General features: G+C 35.7%; 1 protein-coding gene across 3 annotated transcripts in view; it reads right to left on the bottom strand.

The window, feature by feature from the left end:
* LOC106462172 (mitogen-activated protein kinase kinase kinase 20-like) overlaps positions 1 to 18,054 on the bottom strand; it is a 194,229-nt gene that overhangs the window by 172,145 nt on the left and 4,030 nt on the right. For all 3 annotated transcript variants that reach the window (XM_022389353.1, XM_013922070.2, XM_022389354.1), the window contains exon 2: positions 8,993 to 9,469. In XM_022389353.1, the coding sequence (XP_022245061.1) occupies positions 8,993 to 9,412 (420 nt within the window). In that variant the 5' untranslated portion in view covers positions 9,413 to 9,469. The remainder of the gene's footprint in view (positions 1 to 8,992; positions 9,470 to 18,054) is intronic.

Consider the following 18,054-nt stretch of genomic DNA (forward strand, 5'->3'; position numbering starts at 1 on the left):
ACTTTGTGATGGAGACTGCTGTTCAGAGTCTTCTAGGCATGGTCGTTTACCGATTAGCAGAGTTTTAACATTTTTTTTTTATTTGGATTGGGGGGATCCATAATTAAGGAGAAAGATTCAGTGCCCACTGACCCCACCTACCATGGAGTCCTACAAGGGGATGCACTACAATGTCAAACAAGGACACTGCAGCAATGCCAGGGTTTCGTGAGCACTATACCCAAACACCAGCATCAGAGACAATGTCCACAACACCCACTGAGAATGCCTAACACTGGTACTCAGTTGACCCTAGCCTGAGTGGACCAGCCGATTGACCCCAGACCCTTAACCACCGGGATCCTCTCCTCCCCTTCACGGGTCGCCACGCACGGCAAACACGTGGGTGGATGTTTAAATCCCAGAGGAATTAACTGAAAATACAGAACCTTCCCTGGGAGGTCCCCTCACCACATACAGAATCCATGTCGAGGGACCGGGGGTTGGGACACACAACAAGCAGTCATGCCAAGACTTCCCATAGGAGCCAAAGAAAGTCTAAAGGCCAAGGATTACAAGGAAGAATGCAAATGGGTGACATCAATTCGTGATTCCAATGCCTCTGGAACACTTTCAAACATCAAGGGATGAAGAAAAGAAGCCTCTTATAACTCAGAGAGGGTGACAGCAGATACATGAACTCCCTCCAGCAAGACATCTCTACCCAATAAGGCACAACAACAAAATTCTTCTGACACATAAACAACCTACACAAAGACATATAAATGGAAATGAAAATAACTACATTTTAATTTTTTTTAAATGTTAGCAACTCAGGACCCTCCAACACTTCACCACTAAAATCCAAATTTACAGAAAAAAACAGCAGAAATTACGTAACCTGGTTTTCTAATCATGCAATCCACAAGGAACTAGGCCCCCTCAAAAGACTCCTGTTGGGTATACAACACTGTTCAGTGTAAGAATTATTAGTTAATTTAATGACTTATTATTTAATGAGTATTTAGTTGTCATAAGTGTTAAATATTAATTAATTTAAAAGTGATAGTTATGACAAGTTTCTTTACATAACTGTACGAGTTGTATGGTGCATTTGTAGTTTTACTGTTGTAGTAGGCTTTTCTAATATTGTTGCCATAATCTTACTCAAAGCTTTTAAATATTTCTTGTTATGTGAATATTGTTGTCACTAGAGTATTAGATATATCTAGATTTTTCTGTCAGGTGTTATAAATACATGCATATACAGAGTGCAAGTAAGAAGTTAAAGTAAGTTAATGAAAGTAAAAGTGAAAAGAGTGATGGTTAACTGTGTGATTGTCAGTTTAGCCATAAAGGGTGATTTCTGAAGTGAAAGTTTCACAGTCTGTATGGTAACAACAGAGATATAAAATAATAATTTGTCAGTTGGGTTCTAAAGTAATTGAACCAGACTGTGTGTACTTTTGATGTAATAGAAGACAAGTATTTAAAGCTCTGGATATAACTGTAACTTAAAGTGTATAAAAAGTTTTTGTACATACATTTCACTTGTTTTGAATATATTATTTTAAAACAAGTGGATTGCAAGCTGTCTGTTTACTGTTGAAATTCATTGCCAACAAGTCACAAACACCTTATGTAAAGAATCTAGCCTGATATAAAACCTGACCTTTGATGAGCCAGCCAGGATTAAACAGTGGTAAACGATGGGGAAAGAAGATGTGAATGACAGCAGAAATAATTAGGCCTATAAATACACAGCTATAGTTGTGATGAAAATAGTGAAGTTTACAATTACACTATTTAACCATGTTAACAAATTAGATAGAGCTGAGTGTCTTGAGCTCAAAGAAGCAACACACCAAATCAGACTAATGCATCTACCAAGGGACCTGACAAAAGCTAAGCATGAAGCCAGAGGATGGGTATAGCAGAATGAGAGATATCCAATGAGGTTGAGAAAGAAATGACAGAGGCAGAGGCCAATATGAAGCTACCAAAAGAACTCAACACAGAGTGAATTGGATGAAAGATAGAATCTTGGTGATGTGGTGTATAGGTGGAAAGACATAACTGTGAAGGCCTGATCAATTCTGGTTGAAGGCATCAACACCCAACACTTGCAGATATGTGCAAAGAAACTGGAAGGACCACCTGATAATCTAATGGATCCAAGAGGAAATTCAATTTATCTTGCAGTTCTCATTAAAGAGAACACCTGTGAGCATGGCAGAGAGGAATGAGTGCTTCCAAAGAAGCCCACATCCCCCCAAAAAAGGTAGAACCTCTAGAGCAGACAGAGAAGGAGGGGATACAGCCTTGACTATCAATTTCTCCATATTCCAAACACAAAGGGGAGATGGCAGTGTCTGACTGCGATGGGAATTGAAGAATATACTCAAATGAATGAGATACTGAGTAGGGGAAAGAAATGATTTCTCTAACTTCATCAACCAACCTACCCTCACCACCTCCTGGAGGAATAAGATATGTACTACAGATGCTACATTGGAAGGAACCAGAGGAAGTCAGTTGTTCATATAATGATGATTCCTGAGACCTAAAGAATGGAGATGGTGAGTAAAAGTTTGGACAATCCGACAAAAGATATAAGGTGTTATGGCAAGACCAAATGAAAGAGCCAGGAACTGAAAAACATGTCCCTCATTAACAAACCAAAGAAAAGACAGGAGGAGGGAGATATGGGCACATGAAGATAAACATCTGCAGTGAAACCTAAAAAAGGGACAGAAACGATTCCATGGTGAAACAAGGGGGTTCCAAAAACTGATTCAGATGAGACAGTTTTATGACTGGTCTCCAGTCTCTGTAGAAAAATGTTCTCCAAATCTACATGAATGAGAGAAGCTTGGGCCCTACAGGACCTGAAACCACTGCCAGCACTCCAATATATGCAGTTGATACCAGGATAAGGGCTAGAACAACTAGATAGAGGTAAAGGATGAGGTGCAGACTCAGAAGGATGTGAAACAACTACAGGATCAGGAGAAGAGGAGGTGGAAGACTGGGGTAAACCATTTGCCCAGGAAGAGAGAGGAGAATTATGTAACCTGGCCAAAACTGGAATGATATAAAAAAAGAACCACCTGTAGGTTCTGAAGGTAAGACATGGGGGAGGGAGAAGAGACAAACACAAGTAAATAGCATGTGTCTCCCCAACTACAAATAAGCCATGTAAGGAGTGAAAGGACAGACAAGGAAGGTCTAGCCAAAGTTGACCATACAAGAGAACTGAGTTCCCCTAATAACAGGTGCATAGATAGAAGATAGATAATGTAAAATATGACTAAGAGTGAGACAAATCCTTGAACATTGCACCTCAGACAAAGAGACAGAAGCCTCAGGATTATAACCCCATAGAGGTAAAAGGGGGCTCAAATGTTGAGAATCCAAAAAAGGACTGGGAGAATGACAAAAGGCCAAAGCATATTGCACAGAAACACAATGGGGCAAGGCAACCCAGAATTCAAAAGAATTTGAGACACAAAATCTTTATACATGAACCTGGGGAAGGGAGAAAATCCAAGTAATCCTGTGAAGGGAGGTCACTTAATAGGAAAGGGTGTGAATCATAAGACACAGAAGAAAGTTGCAAAATACCACAAATCTGAGAAATCAACCATAGAAATGGCAATGAAGGTCGAATGTTCTCCATTGTCAGCTGAAAAGAAGGCATAGCAAATGAATGACCAGGAAAAACTTGCTCAAATTCCTCCTCCTCATGCCCCTGATCATCAGTTCAAGGCACCTCACATGGAGAAGATGAACCAGGCCCCATGTAGGAAACTAACTCCTGCTGAACAAAAGCCAGCTCCTCTATGGCCAATAGTGCCAATCCCGTGGCTTGAGTAATAGGGTTAAACGTGTCTTCAAACAAAGCAGGAGCCAACGTAGTAAACACAGTAAATTGTGAGTTCATAATTTGCAAAAAAATGTGAGAAAAATACTTAATAAACTCTAAACTGTAAGCAAACTAACTGAAAAATAAGATAAAAAAGAGATAAAAATATACAAACACAGAAACAAAGCAATAAATTTATACACAAGAAATCAAGAGCAAGCAAGAAACATTTCCAAATAATAGTGTGCCAATCAAGAAAGTGATGTGCACAAAATGTAATAGAGAGAGAGCCAACTGCTCAGGGAGTGAGTGTGTCATGCTCCTATTGGTGAAGGATTGCCGGATGAGCTATGCATGCTAAATGAGCAGAGGGAACTGAGAAGTATAAAATGGTGTGTTAGGCAAGAAATAAGATTTTTTAGTGCATTAAAGGGCAGTCCAAGATCGAGAGAAGCTTTATATTTGATCAAAGGTGTGTATTGTATCGGAAGTTAATTTATGTTGTGATAGGAGAGAAAAATAATTTGTCGTGTCTATTGGGTTCTAAAGTAACTGAATCAGCCTGTGTTGACTTTTTGACAAAAAAGATAATTATTTAAAGCTTCAGATTCAACTGTGGTAAACAACAGTGTAAGGAATTTTCGCACATACATTTAACTTGTTTTGAATATATATTATTTTAAAACAAGTGAATTGCGTGCTGTCCATTTATTGTTGAAATTTATTGCCAACAAGTCACAGACTCCTGCTATAAAGAAATCCAGCCCCTATACAGAACCTGACACCTCCTAAAATTAACATACACTATATGCACCACAGAAAACACTGATGAAGAAATTGCACACTTAACTCAATGCTTTACTAACATAAACTGATTCCTATTACAGCAAGTTCACAAATTATCAAATTTAAAAAACACAAACAAGGTACATTTAACAAGCAAACTCAAAAAACACTCCACAAAACAAACCTAATCACTTGCACTATTCCATATATACAAAATATTAGTACACCTCTATCAGAAATGTGGAAAAGACTAACACACAAACAAAACCTTAACATAATGACTAGATTCATTTTCACCCCTGGAATGAAAATTAAACACATATTAAGGAAATTATATAATAAACCCACCCCACCAGGAAACACTTATAAAACATGGTGTAACAATTGCCCAGCCTTTTACATAGCTGAAACAGAATGTAATTTGAACATCAGATTAAAAGAACACCAAAAACCCCCTTTCCAAGTCCATGAACATATGAACAAAAACAACCAATTTTTCTAAACAGAAAATTGCCACATTAAACCATGAGCCTGACATTAACAGAAGAAGAATAACAAGTCTTATTAATAAAATCAAAAAATCTCACAATTAACAAAATCCCAGGCATATCTTTATATGTTGTTGATCATTATTCCCTCAGAGATTCTTAATCTTATGCAAATCTTTTGCACAATATATTCCGTATATTCATGTAAATTGATGTACAAATGCACCACTGATTCTCTAATTTAAATTAAATACAGTTAGATTGTTAATGTTGATTTAAGTACAAAAACCTTCTTTACTGTTAAAACCTATGTACTTGAGAATGATCACACCATTGATCAAAACATCATAACTGTTTAAAAAATATTTTTCCTTACTTTAAAATTAGTAACTTTTATAAAAACAAATTCTTATAATCAGTAAGTAAACTCAAAATAATATATTATTTAATATTGTACAAGTACATACACATCAAGAGGGGTCCGAAACCCCTTCCATTTTCTTCAGAAGATTAAAAAAACAGCCAGATGTCTTACAATACCATATAATATAAAAACAAAACATAAGATGTCAAAATTTTGTGTGATTGGGCTAGAAGGTACCAAAAAAGTTTTTTTAAAGTTTTCTGAAATCAACACAGCTGGAAACTACAGTAATTAATTTAAGAACTCAGTTTGTAACTGATTACTTCTAAGCTAAAAAAGCAATATGAACATCAATTAAACATTGGCATGGTAAATTTTCGTGCCTTGGCTTCTCCATACAGTAACAATGTGTCTAGACTTTAGAGAATTACTTCCATCAAAGTTAGTATTCTTTAGGACACCTGCAGCTCTTATCAATAAATTTGTTACAGGATCATTTTTACATTGTTTAGAAGTTAGTATTCCCATGTGAAAGATGTTTTTCCTATTGTTGATGTCTAAAATAAGTGAAAATGCATGTTGTATGATTGTATAAGTAACACTTTTTAAAAAACATTTTAAAAATAGAGATATTTTTTCTAAATATGATTACAAATAGTTAAAGTATTTTATTATAATATATAATTCAAAATATTTTTAACTGCTTTTATTTTCATATCAATCACATTACTAGAAATCAGTAGATAATAACCTGACTGAGCTAATTATTTATAGAATATATTAATGTTATTTTAATTTTGTTTGACTTTTTTAGGTTACTTTAGGACTATATAGTCAATACTGATTAATCCAAAAATATTTATTATTACAGTAGAAGTCTCTTTCATGTAAAAAAATACTGAGAATTTGGTTACTGTGTTACACGGTTAACTTTTAAAAGTTAACTGGTATTACACTATCATTGTAAAAATGAAACCTTACTTCATAAGATAGTTATAATTATTATAAAATAAATTTATATTATTCTAATTTTTATGTTGTTTGACTTTTATCTAATTGAAGAATATCAAAGAAATACTAATTTTTGTTTTCTCTGGCTAAGGACTTGTTTGCCTAATAAATAAAATGAGTTCTGATTATTCATTTCAATTGGTTGGTTACAAATCATTTAAGTAGCTGTGTAGTTATAGATATAACACTTAAGACCTCATTGTTATCCTGAACATGTAAAACAATAACGAATTGTCTGGAATAACAAATCTGGAAAAGTGTGTATGGTATTGTTGTATCAGGTGACTGATAAGTGAATAAATCTTTTTTATTTCTAAATGTTAAACAATTGAATTGGAATGAATGTATAATACACTTTCATGTACAAAGATTAGGCTAAACAAGTGATTTAATTTTAAATTATTGTCCCCGAAGTCTGAAGAAACAGTTTCCTCTAACTTTTCATATTTTGTAGCCACTTGATAAAGTTGAGACACAAATTTTGATTTCAATTCTACAAGTTAATTCTAGCTATATTTCAAGAATTTTAACTTGAAAAAAAATTTTAAATTAATTTGCTTGTTTAAACTCTTCACACTTGGAGATTCTTATTATTAACCTTGTAAGATTTTAAACTTGTTTGATATTTTTACAATCTTGATTTTACAAATTAGAATTTGGATAGGATTTGTCATGGTATTACAAGAGTGTATGATAGTGATTTTCAAGTAGATCATGACATAATAACAAAATTCTGTACATAAATTTATTATTCCTTTACTGTTTCTTGCATTATCTTAGATTTTTCGAACTGTTGCTTTAGCAAGGACTATTATAATCTTGTGGTGCAGGTTTCCAATAGTAAGGTGAAATATGTTGTATTGCACATGAGATACATTTTCATGTACAAAATTTAGGGTAAAAAGTTATTTAATTTTAAATCATTGTTCTCAAAGTCTAACGAAACATTTCCTTTGGCTTTTCATATTTTTTTACTGCATGCTCAGGTTTTGAGAAACACAAATTTTAATAATAATTTTATATGTTCATGATAGCTATGTTTCAAGAATTTAGTTTAAAAATAATTTTGAATCCACATTTTATGATTTTATTATGTTTATTTAATACAATTCATATTTTCATTTCTGCACAGCTGCAAAGAGTTTTGCCAGTAAACAAAACAGCCCACTCATAATTTTTTTTAAGAACTTTAATGCCCATTCCAAAGAACTTTTTTTTTTTACTAATAACCTATCACCCCTTGAGAATATATTATCCATTTCTTGATTTTCAATCATTTCCATTAGTTTTTGTATAGGCTTTGGTTGAAACCTTGTTATGGTGTCATATGAGAGGGTTTGATCATTTATTAGTGAAACACAGCTTTGAAACCAGCTATAAAGAAAGTTTAAATACGATTGGATGGAGCAAATATATAGGTTTATGAATTTTTCTTATAATATCCATAAAATTCCTTATAGTTCCTTTGTTTGTGAATTGTGAAAACATTTGTGTTTAATTATGTCTGTTTGAAAGCTACAGAAATTTTCTCCAATGAGAAAGCAAAGATAACTTGAGATAATGTAATCTTATACAGTACAAAGATGGGTTAAACAGGTATTAAAGAAAACTTTATTAAAAGTTTAACACAGTAACAAATGAACAATATTTGGAGAAGGTTTTGTCAGTATCGGGTACAAGTAATTTACTTAGACGCATGAATATATTTATATATATACAGTATGAAACAAAAGGCACATGACTGGAGGTTGCTTTAGGCTTAATAAAGGTATCTTGTTGATACTTGGTTCTTTGTTTAAAATTATAGTGTTTTTACTTTTTAATAATATACTATGACTTTACTGAATTTCAAATAAGATATAATTAGCTAAATTCAGTAAGTATGGTAGGCAAACAGACGGGCCTAGCATGACTTGGTGGTTAGGGTGCTCAACTTGCAATCTGTGGGTCATGGGTTCAAATCCTGTCACTGAATATGCTTGCCCTTTCAGCCGTGGGGGAATTATAATGTAATGGTCAATCCCACTTTTCATTGGTAAAGAGTAGCCTAAGAGTTGACAGTGAATAGTGTTAAATAGTTGCCTACCCTCCCCTCTAGTCTCATTTTTAAATTACAGACAGCTATTGCATGATAGCCTTCAATTAACTATGCACAAAATTTAACAAATAAACAATGGTAGGCAATTGCAAGATATTCTGATGATTCAAACAACATACATAAATAAATTGGCTAAATGGCTACTTAATCATTTCTGATTGCGAGCATGTCACATTGGACAACAGAAAAACCAAGTGCGTGTTCTGAGATTGAGGATGGAAATCTGGAATAAAAGAATATTCATTCTTAATATCTGCTAATGACAGTACAAGGCTAGACTTTATGTAACAGGTGATGTGTGCATGTTCATAAGTGGCAGACAACTTTTAGAACTTCTCATATGTAGGGAGAAGGTTATTTCTACTTGTAATTTATACTCTATATTTATTTGTTCAACTCACCTCCTTCTCTAGGACCAAGAGCTTTTTCACAGCAACTATCTTCTTTTGAGAAATCCACAGAGCTCGATACACACTGCCGAAAGCTCCACCACCACATCGTTCATAAAATTCTAAATCGCTGACATCAACTTCAACAAAAGGACATAAGTTTAAACTTTCACTAGTAACAGATCCAAGACCTTGGTCAGACTCTATTTCATGTTCTTTAACAGATTTAGGCAAAGAAGGTGTATCAGTAGATATATACAACTGTAAAAAACTCTCTTTTAAATTGAACTCTGGATTAGACTCCATATGGACTGTATTGATTTCTGAAGACCTGGATGACTTAACAACTTCTAAGTCTTCTTCTACACTGTCATCTTCAAGTTGAGAATCTACCACAGGAACAGGAAGAAATTCACCACACTGAGCAGCCATGTTTATGAAGCCCAGTGCAGATTCACATGAATAATACTTTAAAACTGTTGACAAAATCTGTAAAAACAAAAACACTTAATGGAAAACAACCCACATTATTGTTCCTTCAAGACATATTATATAAAAGTATTGGAAATTAATAAAGCATACAGTAGATATAAACATGACTGTGTACCATGTGAAAGCAAGCTGATGATACTTGAGTACTCACTCTTCCCTTCACAGTAAAGTCAATGAGGTTGTATGTATTTACTTTATCATAATGTGTATTTTACTTATCTAATACCATTCTTCAAGTTATTAATTTGCATAAAAAATTGGTGCAATCAAAGTCAACTATAATATTATCATTCTAGTGTTTTACAAACACTCTTTTTATTATGCAATGCAATACATAAATGATATTCCCAAACTACATTTAACCCCCCAAGTATTTGAAAATGCTGGGGATCAACATCTTCTTCCCCAATAAGATTGTATATAAATGCAAAATGTACATTTTTGGCCACAAAAGTAATGCATGCTACACATATTTTTCCTTCATATTTCACTTTTACTCACTCAGAAATTCCTCGTTCCAAATGTGTAAAATTAGCATTTCATACCAATGTTTTGTTGTTGTTTTTTGCCATAAATCATTCACCACAAGACCTTTTTTTCAATACCAGTAACCATCATCTAGGCTACATTTATGGCAGCCAAAGATATATATTTATGCAATACAAGCAGAAGCCAAATTTCTTAAAAAATAAAATTACGCACCATAAAATTGCTGACCATGCAACAGTTCTGCAAAGAAGATGAAAATACTGCTTTGATTACGCATCAAAATTTTCAGTAATATAACCCTTACCCCAAAAAAAATAGCTTCAAATAATAACATTTAACAGAATATCATGTGACGCAATTCTACAGTGAATAGCAATTTAACAATTTTATTTCTTATGAAATGACAAAAACTCTTTTTCAGGCCATTAATCATACTGCTTGGCTAGCAAGCAATACTTGCAAAACAACATGAAACAAACTAAGTCATAATCAATACAGTTATAGCGCTGGAAACAATGACCAGAAAAATTCTGACTTTGATTATGCAGTCATATGTTAAAATGGTAGCTGAAAAAGATGTTGTTATTATGGGAGATTTTTTATTTCAGGGGTACTGACTGGGAAAATTTCGAGTCTGACAGTGAGGGGGACAGGTTTTTGGAAATTGTTCAGGATACTTTTATACACCTGGTTATGGAACCTACAAGAGAGGAAGCTATATTAGATTTAATATTAGCATCCGCTGTGGTTGGTGAGCATTTAAGTACAAGCGACCATTGCACTACTAGATGTAAGATTTCACTAAATGTAGAATTGAAGAGGAATAGTACCCTGATTCCAAATTTCAGGAAAGTCAATTTTGATCAAATGAGACATGATCTGGCTTCTGTAGATTGGACTAGAAAGTTGGGAGAGGATCTTGAACAGATATGGGAAGCATTTAGGGAAAAATTAATATGTATACAGAAGTTATAATTTTCCTATACTGAAAATGTATTTCCAATATGTACTTACATCACAATATTAGCTGTTCTCGTTCAGTGCTATATGCGAACGTTTTCTTTATGCATGCCACAACCCATGCGTTCCCCCCTGTTGGAATTAGTACATTCAAACGTGTCTCTCATGCAAATCATCATGTTTCATCTATTAACTAATAGTAGCATGGTATGGTCACGTGGTGCATGTGACTCCCTCTACACTCATCTACTGAACCTTCACTTCGAAGTTTGGCAGAAGGTGTAAGCCCCAAAGAAGTGGAGAGGAAGTGTGAGAGGAGGTAAGTAACTATCAGAAATACATTTTCAGTATAGAAAAATTATAACTTCTGTTACGGTACTTACCTCTACTCACAAGATTAGATAGGATCCCACATTGAGAAGGAGGAGGGAACCGGTGCAAGGGAATAACAGAAGCATCCCCAAAAGCATCTGAAGGATACCCCTGATCATAAGAGAAAGAGATCCAGAGATCAGAGGATAAGAATCGCATCGCTTATGAGCCAGGTATACTCTTCACCCTTGTGTATAATTCACAGAACACATGGGCAGAAATTGCGAGGTGCAGAATGGCTAGGGTGCATCGGACTGTACTAAGCAAGTCACCTACATCCAAAACCTCTTTTATAGGGTACCAACATCCATGGGAGGGTAGGATGAGGATCATACCATTTTCACCTCCAAACCAAGAATTGGGGGTTAAGATACACTTCAATTCCACGGTACTACACAAGAATTGGGGGTTAAGATACACTTCAATTCCACGGTACTACACAAGGATTAACACATTTCAGCAAACCAGAACTGGCTATCCAGCATCGAGAAGATGGATTCAACTTGTGCAAGGGCTTATATTGATTGGTTCACTCAAATCCAACACCTCAATGCTGGGAACTAACATCCACGTGAAGGTAGGATGAGGGCTACCAATGAAAAGAGTTGAACTGCATGTGTGACATATCAACTCCATGTGGTATGGAATGTGTAACAGGAGGCTATATCAGTCATTTAGGTGACAGATCAACTCAAATGTATGTGTAAAGGAACAGTAGGAGGCCATTCAACCAGTTTGGTAACAGATCAATTCCACAGTAGTGTTAATAGTATCAGGAGGCCACATCCACCAGCAAGGGGAGGGATTAACTCTTGTGGAGGCCACGTCACATCTACACCAACAAAAACAACTGGCCTACTCTCGACTGAATGGTTATAGCCAACTTTTAGTGGAACCCATTCAGGAGAATGCCTCAATGATCAACCACTCGAAGAAGGGAGGTGAGAATGCGTTGGAGAGTCTGGAGGTACGTCACCACTGGAGAAAGTGAATTGGGTGACCACAAAACCCTATTCTGAAAAGTAGACCATACCGAGTTATTCACTCAAGGCATGGCAAGGGATGGGCAGCTATCCCATGCTGCTTTACCCATGCCATTCACGAGTGGTACGGTCCAGAACAGACATATTTATGAAGCAACTATCTCAAAGTAGATAACTTTCTAGAAATTTTGTGGAACATCCCATCTCTACGGTGACTGGGTAGAGCCATGGACGAGAGAGTGTGAGTCAACATGGCTTATACTTCAGGTTTTAAGTTAAAGAATACCTGGTCAGGCACCACTCGCCACAGAGCGGGATCCATGTGAAAAAGAGGGAATAAAGAAAGGTCCCTGAAAAAGTGGAAGATGAATAAAACTTGCCAGTTAAAAATGTTGCACTGAAGTCTGCAGCACGGCCACAGGTAGAAAATGAAACCCCAATGTAGAGGAAAGCGAGATGTGATGATGATAATGGGCATGATCCACATGCCAGCTTGGAGAATCTTCTCCAATGGATAACCAAGATGGGAAGCAAAAGATAATGTGAGATGACGAATTTGATGGAAGGACACATGGAACCAGGTAAGGGAGGAAGAAGGTAAAGATGAATAGGCAAACATACCAGAAGAGGGACCCAATTTGTAAGAGTAGAAGGGGAAAGTTCTTGAACGGAGGAGGATTGCCACAGTGAAAAGAGGGTTGTGCATACTTCGGAGGGTAGATATACATGCAATATCAGAGTTTAGGGCCCTGACAGGACAGCAGTCTATAGGGGTCTGAACGTGGGCAAAGATGGGAGATAGAAGGTAGGGAAGTAAGAAAAAACGATGAACAATCTTCTTCAGCTGCTATGGTCTTGGGGAGAAAGGAACGATCAGGATAAAGGAAAAGACAGGTAGGATGATAAAGGGTACATGAAACATCAATAGCCAATAAATCAGATCGGCAATGTCTGCAGGCCAAAAGGAGAAGGAAATAGGTCTTAAGGAACAAATGAAACAAATAACACAAGGAAAGTGGTTCCGACAGAGGACCACATTAATGTCCCAATTCAGAAAGGGAGGATGCCTGGAAAGCCTTTGAATTCAGAAGGAATGCATGAGCATAGTGAGATGGAAAGTAACAACCCTACAGTATCTGGAGAAATGGAAGGTAGAGGAAAGGGCTGCCATATGTCAGAAATCAAAGAGACCAAAAACCCCAGGGTTGAGAATCCAGGTAAGAAATTATGCCAACTAAGCCACCAAAGGCTTGGCAGCAGAAAATCCCCTGCCAGCAGACCAACAGCAGAAGACCTTCCAGTTGAACTGATAAACATCCATGGAAGATTGACAAATGGAAGTAGCTAACAGGGAGGCAACTCAATGTATGTACCTGGGTCTCCTCACCAAAGACTAGACAAAAGCCAGGTGTGAAGATGAAGGATGGGGAGGTGGGGATGAAGAGCATGGAATCGAGGTTGATGCAGAAGGGAGGGAAACAGTGATAGAACCTCTCAAGCAGTAAGTGACTGAGCTGAGAGGGCACAGTGAACTAAAAGTTCCATAGAACTGAGGCGTAAAGAAAAGTATTGGGTGGGTCAAAGGATCAACTTCTCAAATTTTATCAACCAGCCTAATCAAAGCTCCCACAGGTAGGAGCTGTTGAGTGTAACTGGTTGACTACTGCTTGGAATGAGCTAGAAATACCCAGTCATCTATGTAATGATAAAACCTCAACCTCAAAATATGAATATGATGCAACAAAGATGGGATTGAAGGGCTATGGGAATATGGAAACTGGCTTTGGAGACATCCATCTCAGGGTAAGAAAGGACTCTATAGTGAACTTGGGGAGTTCGATGAAGCGGTAGAGGCTCGATAAATCGATGACTGGTTGCTAATCCCCAGTGCACTCGGGGACCACGAAAAGACGGGAGTAAAATCTTTCCAAGGGATGGATGGCGAATTAGTTTAGTAGCCTACTGCAAGAGCAAATCCTGAGCTACCTCTGACATACCCTGGTAAGTCACAGGATCTTGAGCAGGAAGAAAGGAAACAGGGTGAGGAGAAATGAGATGCAGGTAAAGAAATGTGAGAACGAGTCCCTCTGAAAGAACCTTTGTCACCCATTGATCCTCAACAAAGGGGAGCCATCAAGGAAGAAAATACAACAAACGAGCTCCCACAGGCTCTGAACCCACCAGGTAATCACTGGTACTGTTAACAATGGACAATACATCAGCAATGATCTCAACATAAAGAATAACCCAGATTTGAAGGAACAGGTAAAGGAAGGGAGGACGACAGATGGGAAATGAAAATAGGTGGCATGGAAGGCTCTGGTTGAGAAAAATGGGCCACAAAAATTGAAATAGTGGACTGTTGTCGGGTGAACATTACCTGCTGCTCAATACCATCAGGGACAGTGTCAATGAAAAGGAGCAAGACATAAATTCCAAGTAGCATTCAATCTCGCGACAGACATAATTAATAAGATCCATGGTCGGGCCACCTGCACCTGAGGCCTGAAATAGAAGATTGGTCATTGGTGTGACCCCTGAAATGGTAATGTTGACTTTGGAATTTATAACTCACGAAAACTACACAAAATTGTCTAGTACAAAAAAGCAACAATAATAAATTGGGAGAAAAGTGGTAATGTATAACCAAAAATAAAAATAATTTAACTACTTCAAATGAAAAAGGAAAATGTGTCACACAGGAAGCACAAAAGAAAATGTCTGTACTAGAAAGCTGCCAAATGAGAAATGAAGGTTTGGTAAAGAAGAGTAGAAGAAATCACATGAGAATACTATGATACTATTAGTTAACAGATGACGCATGATTATTTGCATGAGAGACACGTTGGAATATGCTAATTCCAACAATGGGGGAGTGCAAGGCTTGTGGCATGTGTAAAAAAAATGTTTTTTGCATATAGAGAGCAGCACTGAATGAGAGGAGGTAAGTACCGTATCAAAACGTACATATTCTCTCCAGAAAAAAAAGGGCAACAACATAGAATAAGCTTGTATGGTTTAGTAAAGGTTTAAGAAATCATAAACATTAGGGATAAACATTATGAATTCAAGAAATTTAAACTTTCTGGAAATAATAAGGACTTGGAAGACTATAGTAAATCAAGAAAGCTGGTTAAAAAGGAAGTTAAAAGGGCAAAAACTGTATATAAGAGAGGGTTGGCGGAGAGAGTTAAATCAAACAATAAGGAATCCCTTAGGTATATGATGGGTAAGCAAAATGTTGGGATGGGGCTTGGGACTCTTAAAAATGATAGTGGGGAGCTGATCTCGGATGATGATGATATGGTAAACTTATTAAATTATATGTTCTCTTCAGTTTTTCCAAAAGAAGATACAATTATTATGCCTCAGCCACAGCACTTAATGTATGGGAAAAAAACTGATGTAAACAACTTCAGTTTAAGTTCTGAAAAGTTAGGAAACCTAAAAATTGATAAATCCCCTGGACCAGAAATCTTTTATCTTAGAGTTTTAAAGGAACTTAAAGATTTTATTTGTGAACCAGTAGCTGATATTTTTTATAGGTCATTGAGTAATGGAAGAGTATTAGAAGATTGGAAGTTGGCTAATATTAGTCCAATATTTAAAGGAAGTGATAAACATTGTCCAAGCAATTATAGGCCAATTAGTCTTACATCAGTAGTTGGAAAGGCTTTGGAGAGTGTGATTAAAGATGTATTGCAGAGTCACTTAAAGCAGTTTAATAAAGTGTCCAAGAGCCAGCATGTTACTACAAGAGTTGATGAAAGAAATACTGTGGATTTGGTTTACCTCGATTTTCAGAAAGCATCTAATAAGGTGCCTCACAAATAATTTGTTACAAAAGTTAAATCTGTGGGTGTGGGGAAATGTTATTAAATTGGATAGAAAATTGGCTGGAGAGTAAAAAGCAGAGACTAGTAATAAATGGAGTTAGATCTGACTGGATCACAGTTACAAGCAGTGTGCCCCAGGGCTCTGTGCTGGGTCCTCTGCTGTATGTGATTTATATTAATGATACTGACTCTGGAACAACGAATAAAATTTTGAAGTTTGCATACGACATTAAGATTTTCGGAGTGGCTAAATGTATTAAAGATTCTGCAGACTTACAGGAAGATTTAGATCATTTGATGCATTGGGAATATGTAGCAGATGATATTTAACTATCCAAAATGTAAGGTGATGCATGTAGGTCTTCACAATTCAAATTACTGCTACAATTTAAATGGGAATACATTAGATACTGTGGTTCAAGAAAAAGGTCTTGGTGTTTTTATCCAAAAATCACTTAAGTCATCTAAACAGTGTATTGTAGCTAGCAATGGGGCTAATATGATTTTAGGTAGCATCTATAGAAATATTGAATACAAAAGGGATATTATTGCTTCACTGTACAGATCACTTATAAGGCCTCATTTAGAGTATTTTGTACAGTTTTGGGCTCCCTTACTAAAGAAGGACATAGAATTATTGGAGAAGGTTCAGAGCAGAGCCACTAGGATGATACCTGGGATAGTGGGATTGTCATATGAGGAGAGACTAAAATCTCTAAAACTTGTTTTCTCTGAAGAGGAGAAGGGTCAAAGGGGATTTGATTAAGATTATTAATATAGATCCATCAAACTTTTTTGTGTTTAGCAGTGAAAACAATAGGACAATGGGTCATAAGTTCAAATTTTGGCAAAATAGGAGTCATCTGTGGTTTAGACAGTATAATTTTTCAAACAGGGTGATTGGCTTTGGGAATGAGCTGCCTTCGAGGGTGGTGGAAGCAAAAAATTTAACGGAGTTCAATAAAAGATTGGATGAATACATGAGTAGTAAGGGGTGGTTATAGTTGGGAGCTGAAAGGGACATCCTTGATGGGTTAATAAGCTCCTTTTTGTACCTTTAAAATTTTATGAATTTATGAAATATGCATAAAATGTTACAACTGTGTGATCACAATAAACTAGGATTCCTGTTCAGGGTAATCATAATGCACTGAAAACATACTTTTGCTGTAATTTAGTTGCATGTCTCAGTTCTTAACAAATATATATTTCTTCAAAATTATTAGACCTAGAAGATTATCATTTCTTTCTTCTATATTTAAAATTACCTTTACTTTTTCTTAAATGTTGTGTTTATACATATTTTTCTCTAATACATATAGAAATTAACAATACAATTGCTAAAATTTACTTTCATACTATGCATTTGAAACTATTATTCCTGAGGTTGTAAAATAAGGCTGAAAGCAGTTTATTATAAGCTTTTAATATTTGTTTAATCCTTATTGACTTAAAGTTAACATTTTAAGAAAATATTAATTTATGATAGATTCCTCAATTGACTTTTCCTCAGCATTTTTATTGTCATGCATAACCTCTATTATTTCCATTTTGCTGGGCATTTGTTACAGGTATTGTGCCTCAGTTGTAAATACATGAGCCATTACTTTTCCTTATTAACTTTAACCCTCTAACAATGACTGGCTTTTTAAACTACTCTCTACTCATGTCACTGAGGAGCATTCAAAATTTAATTAAACCACTTTACTATCAATGTATTTCAATGAAATTATTATTATCAAGTACATTATAGTTCAAAGTTTATATTATCTTAATTTTTATTCCTTTATTTCAAAAGACACATTGAAAGCAATATTGAATTCTCTCAGGTTTGTGTCATGCAACACATGAGCTATAAACAATGTTGAAATTTGACAAAGTATAGCTTGAAGCATAAGGGGAATAATCATGTAAATATAAGTCTTGACCTTTTGTCACATAC

This window comes from Limulus polyphemus, unplaced genomic scaffold (genome assembly GCF_000517525.1).
Source record: "Limulus polyphemus unplaced genomic scaffold, Limulus_polyphemus-2.1.2 Scaffold1109, whole genome shotgun sequence".
Taxonomy (NCBI): Eukaryota; Metazoa; Arthropoda; class Merostomata; order Xiphosura; family Limulidae; genus Limulus; species Limulus polyphemus.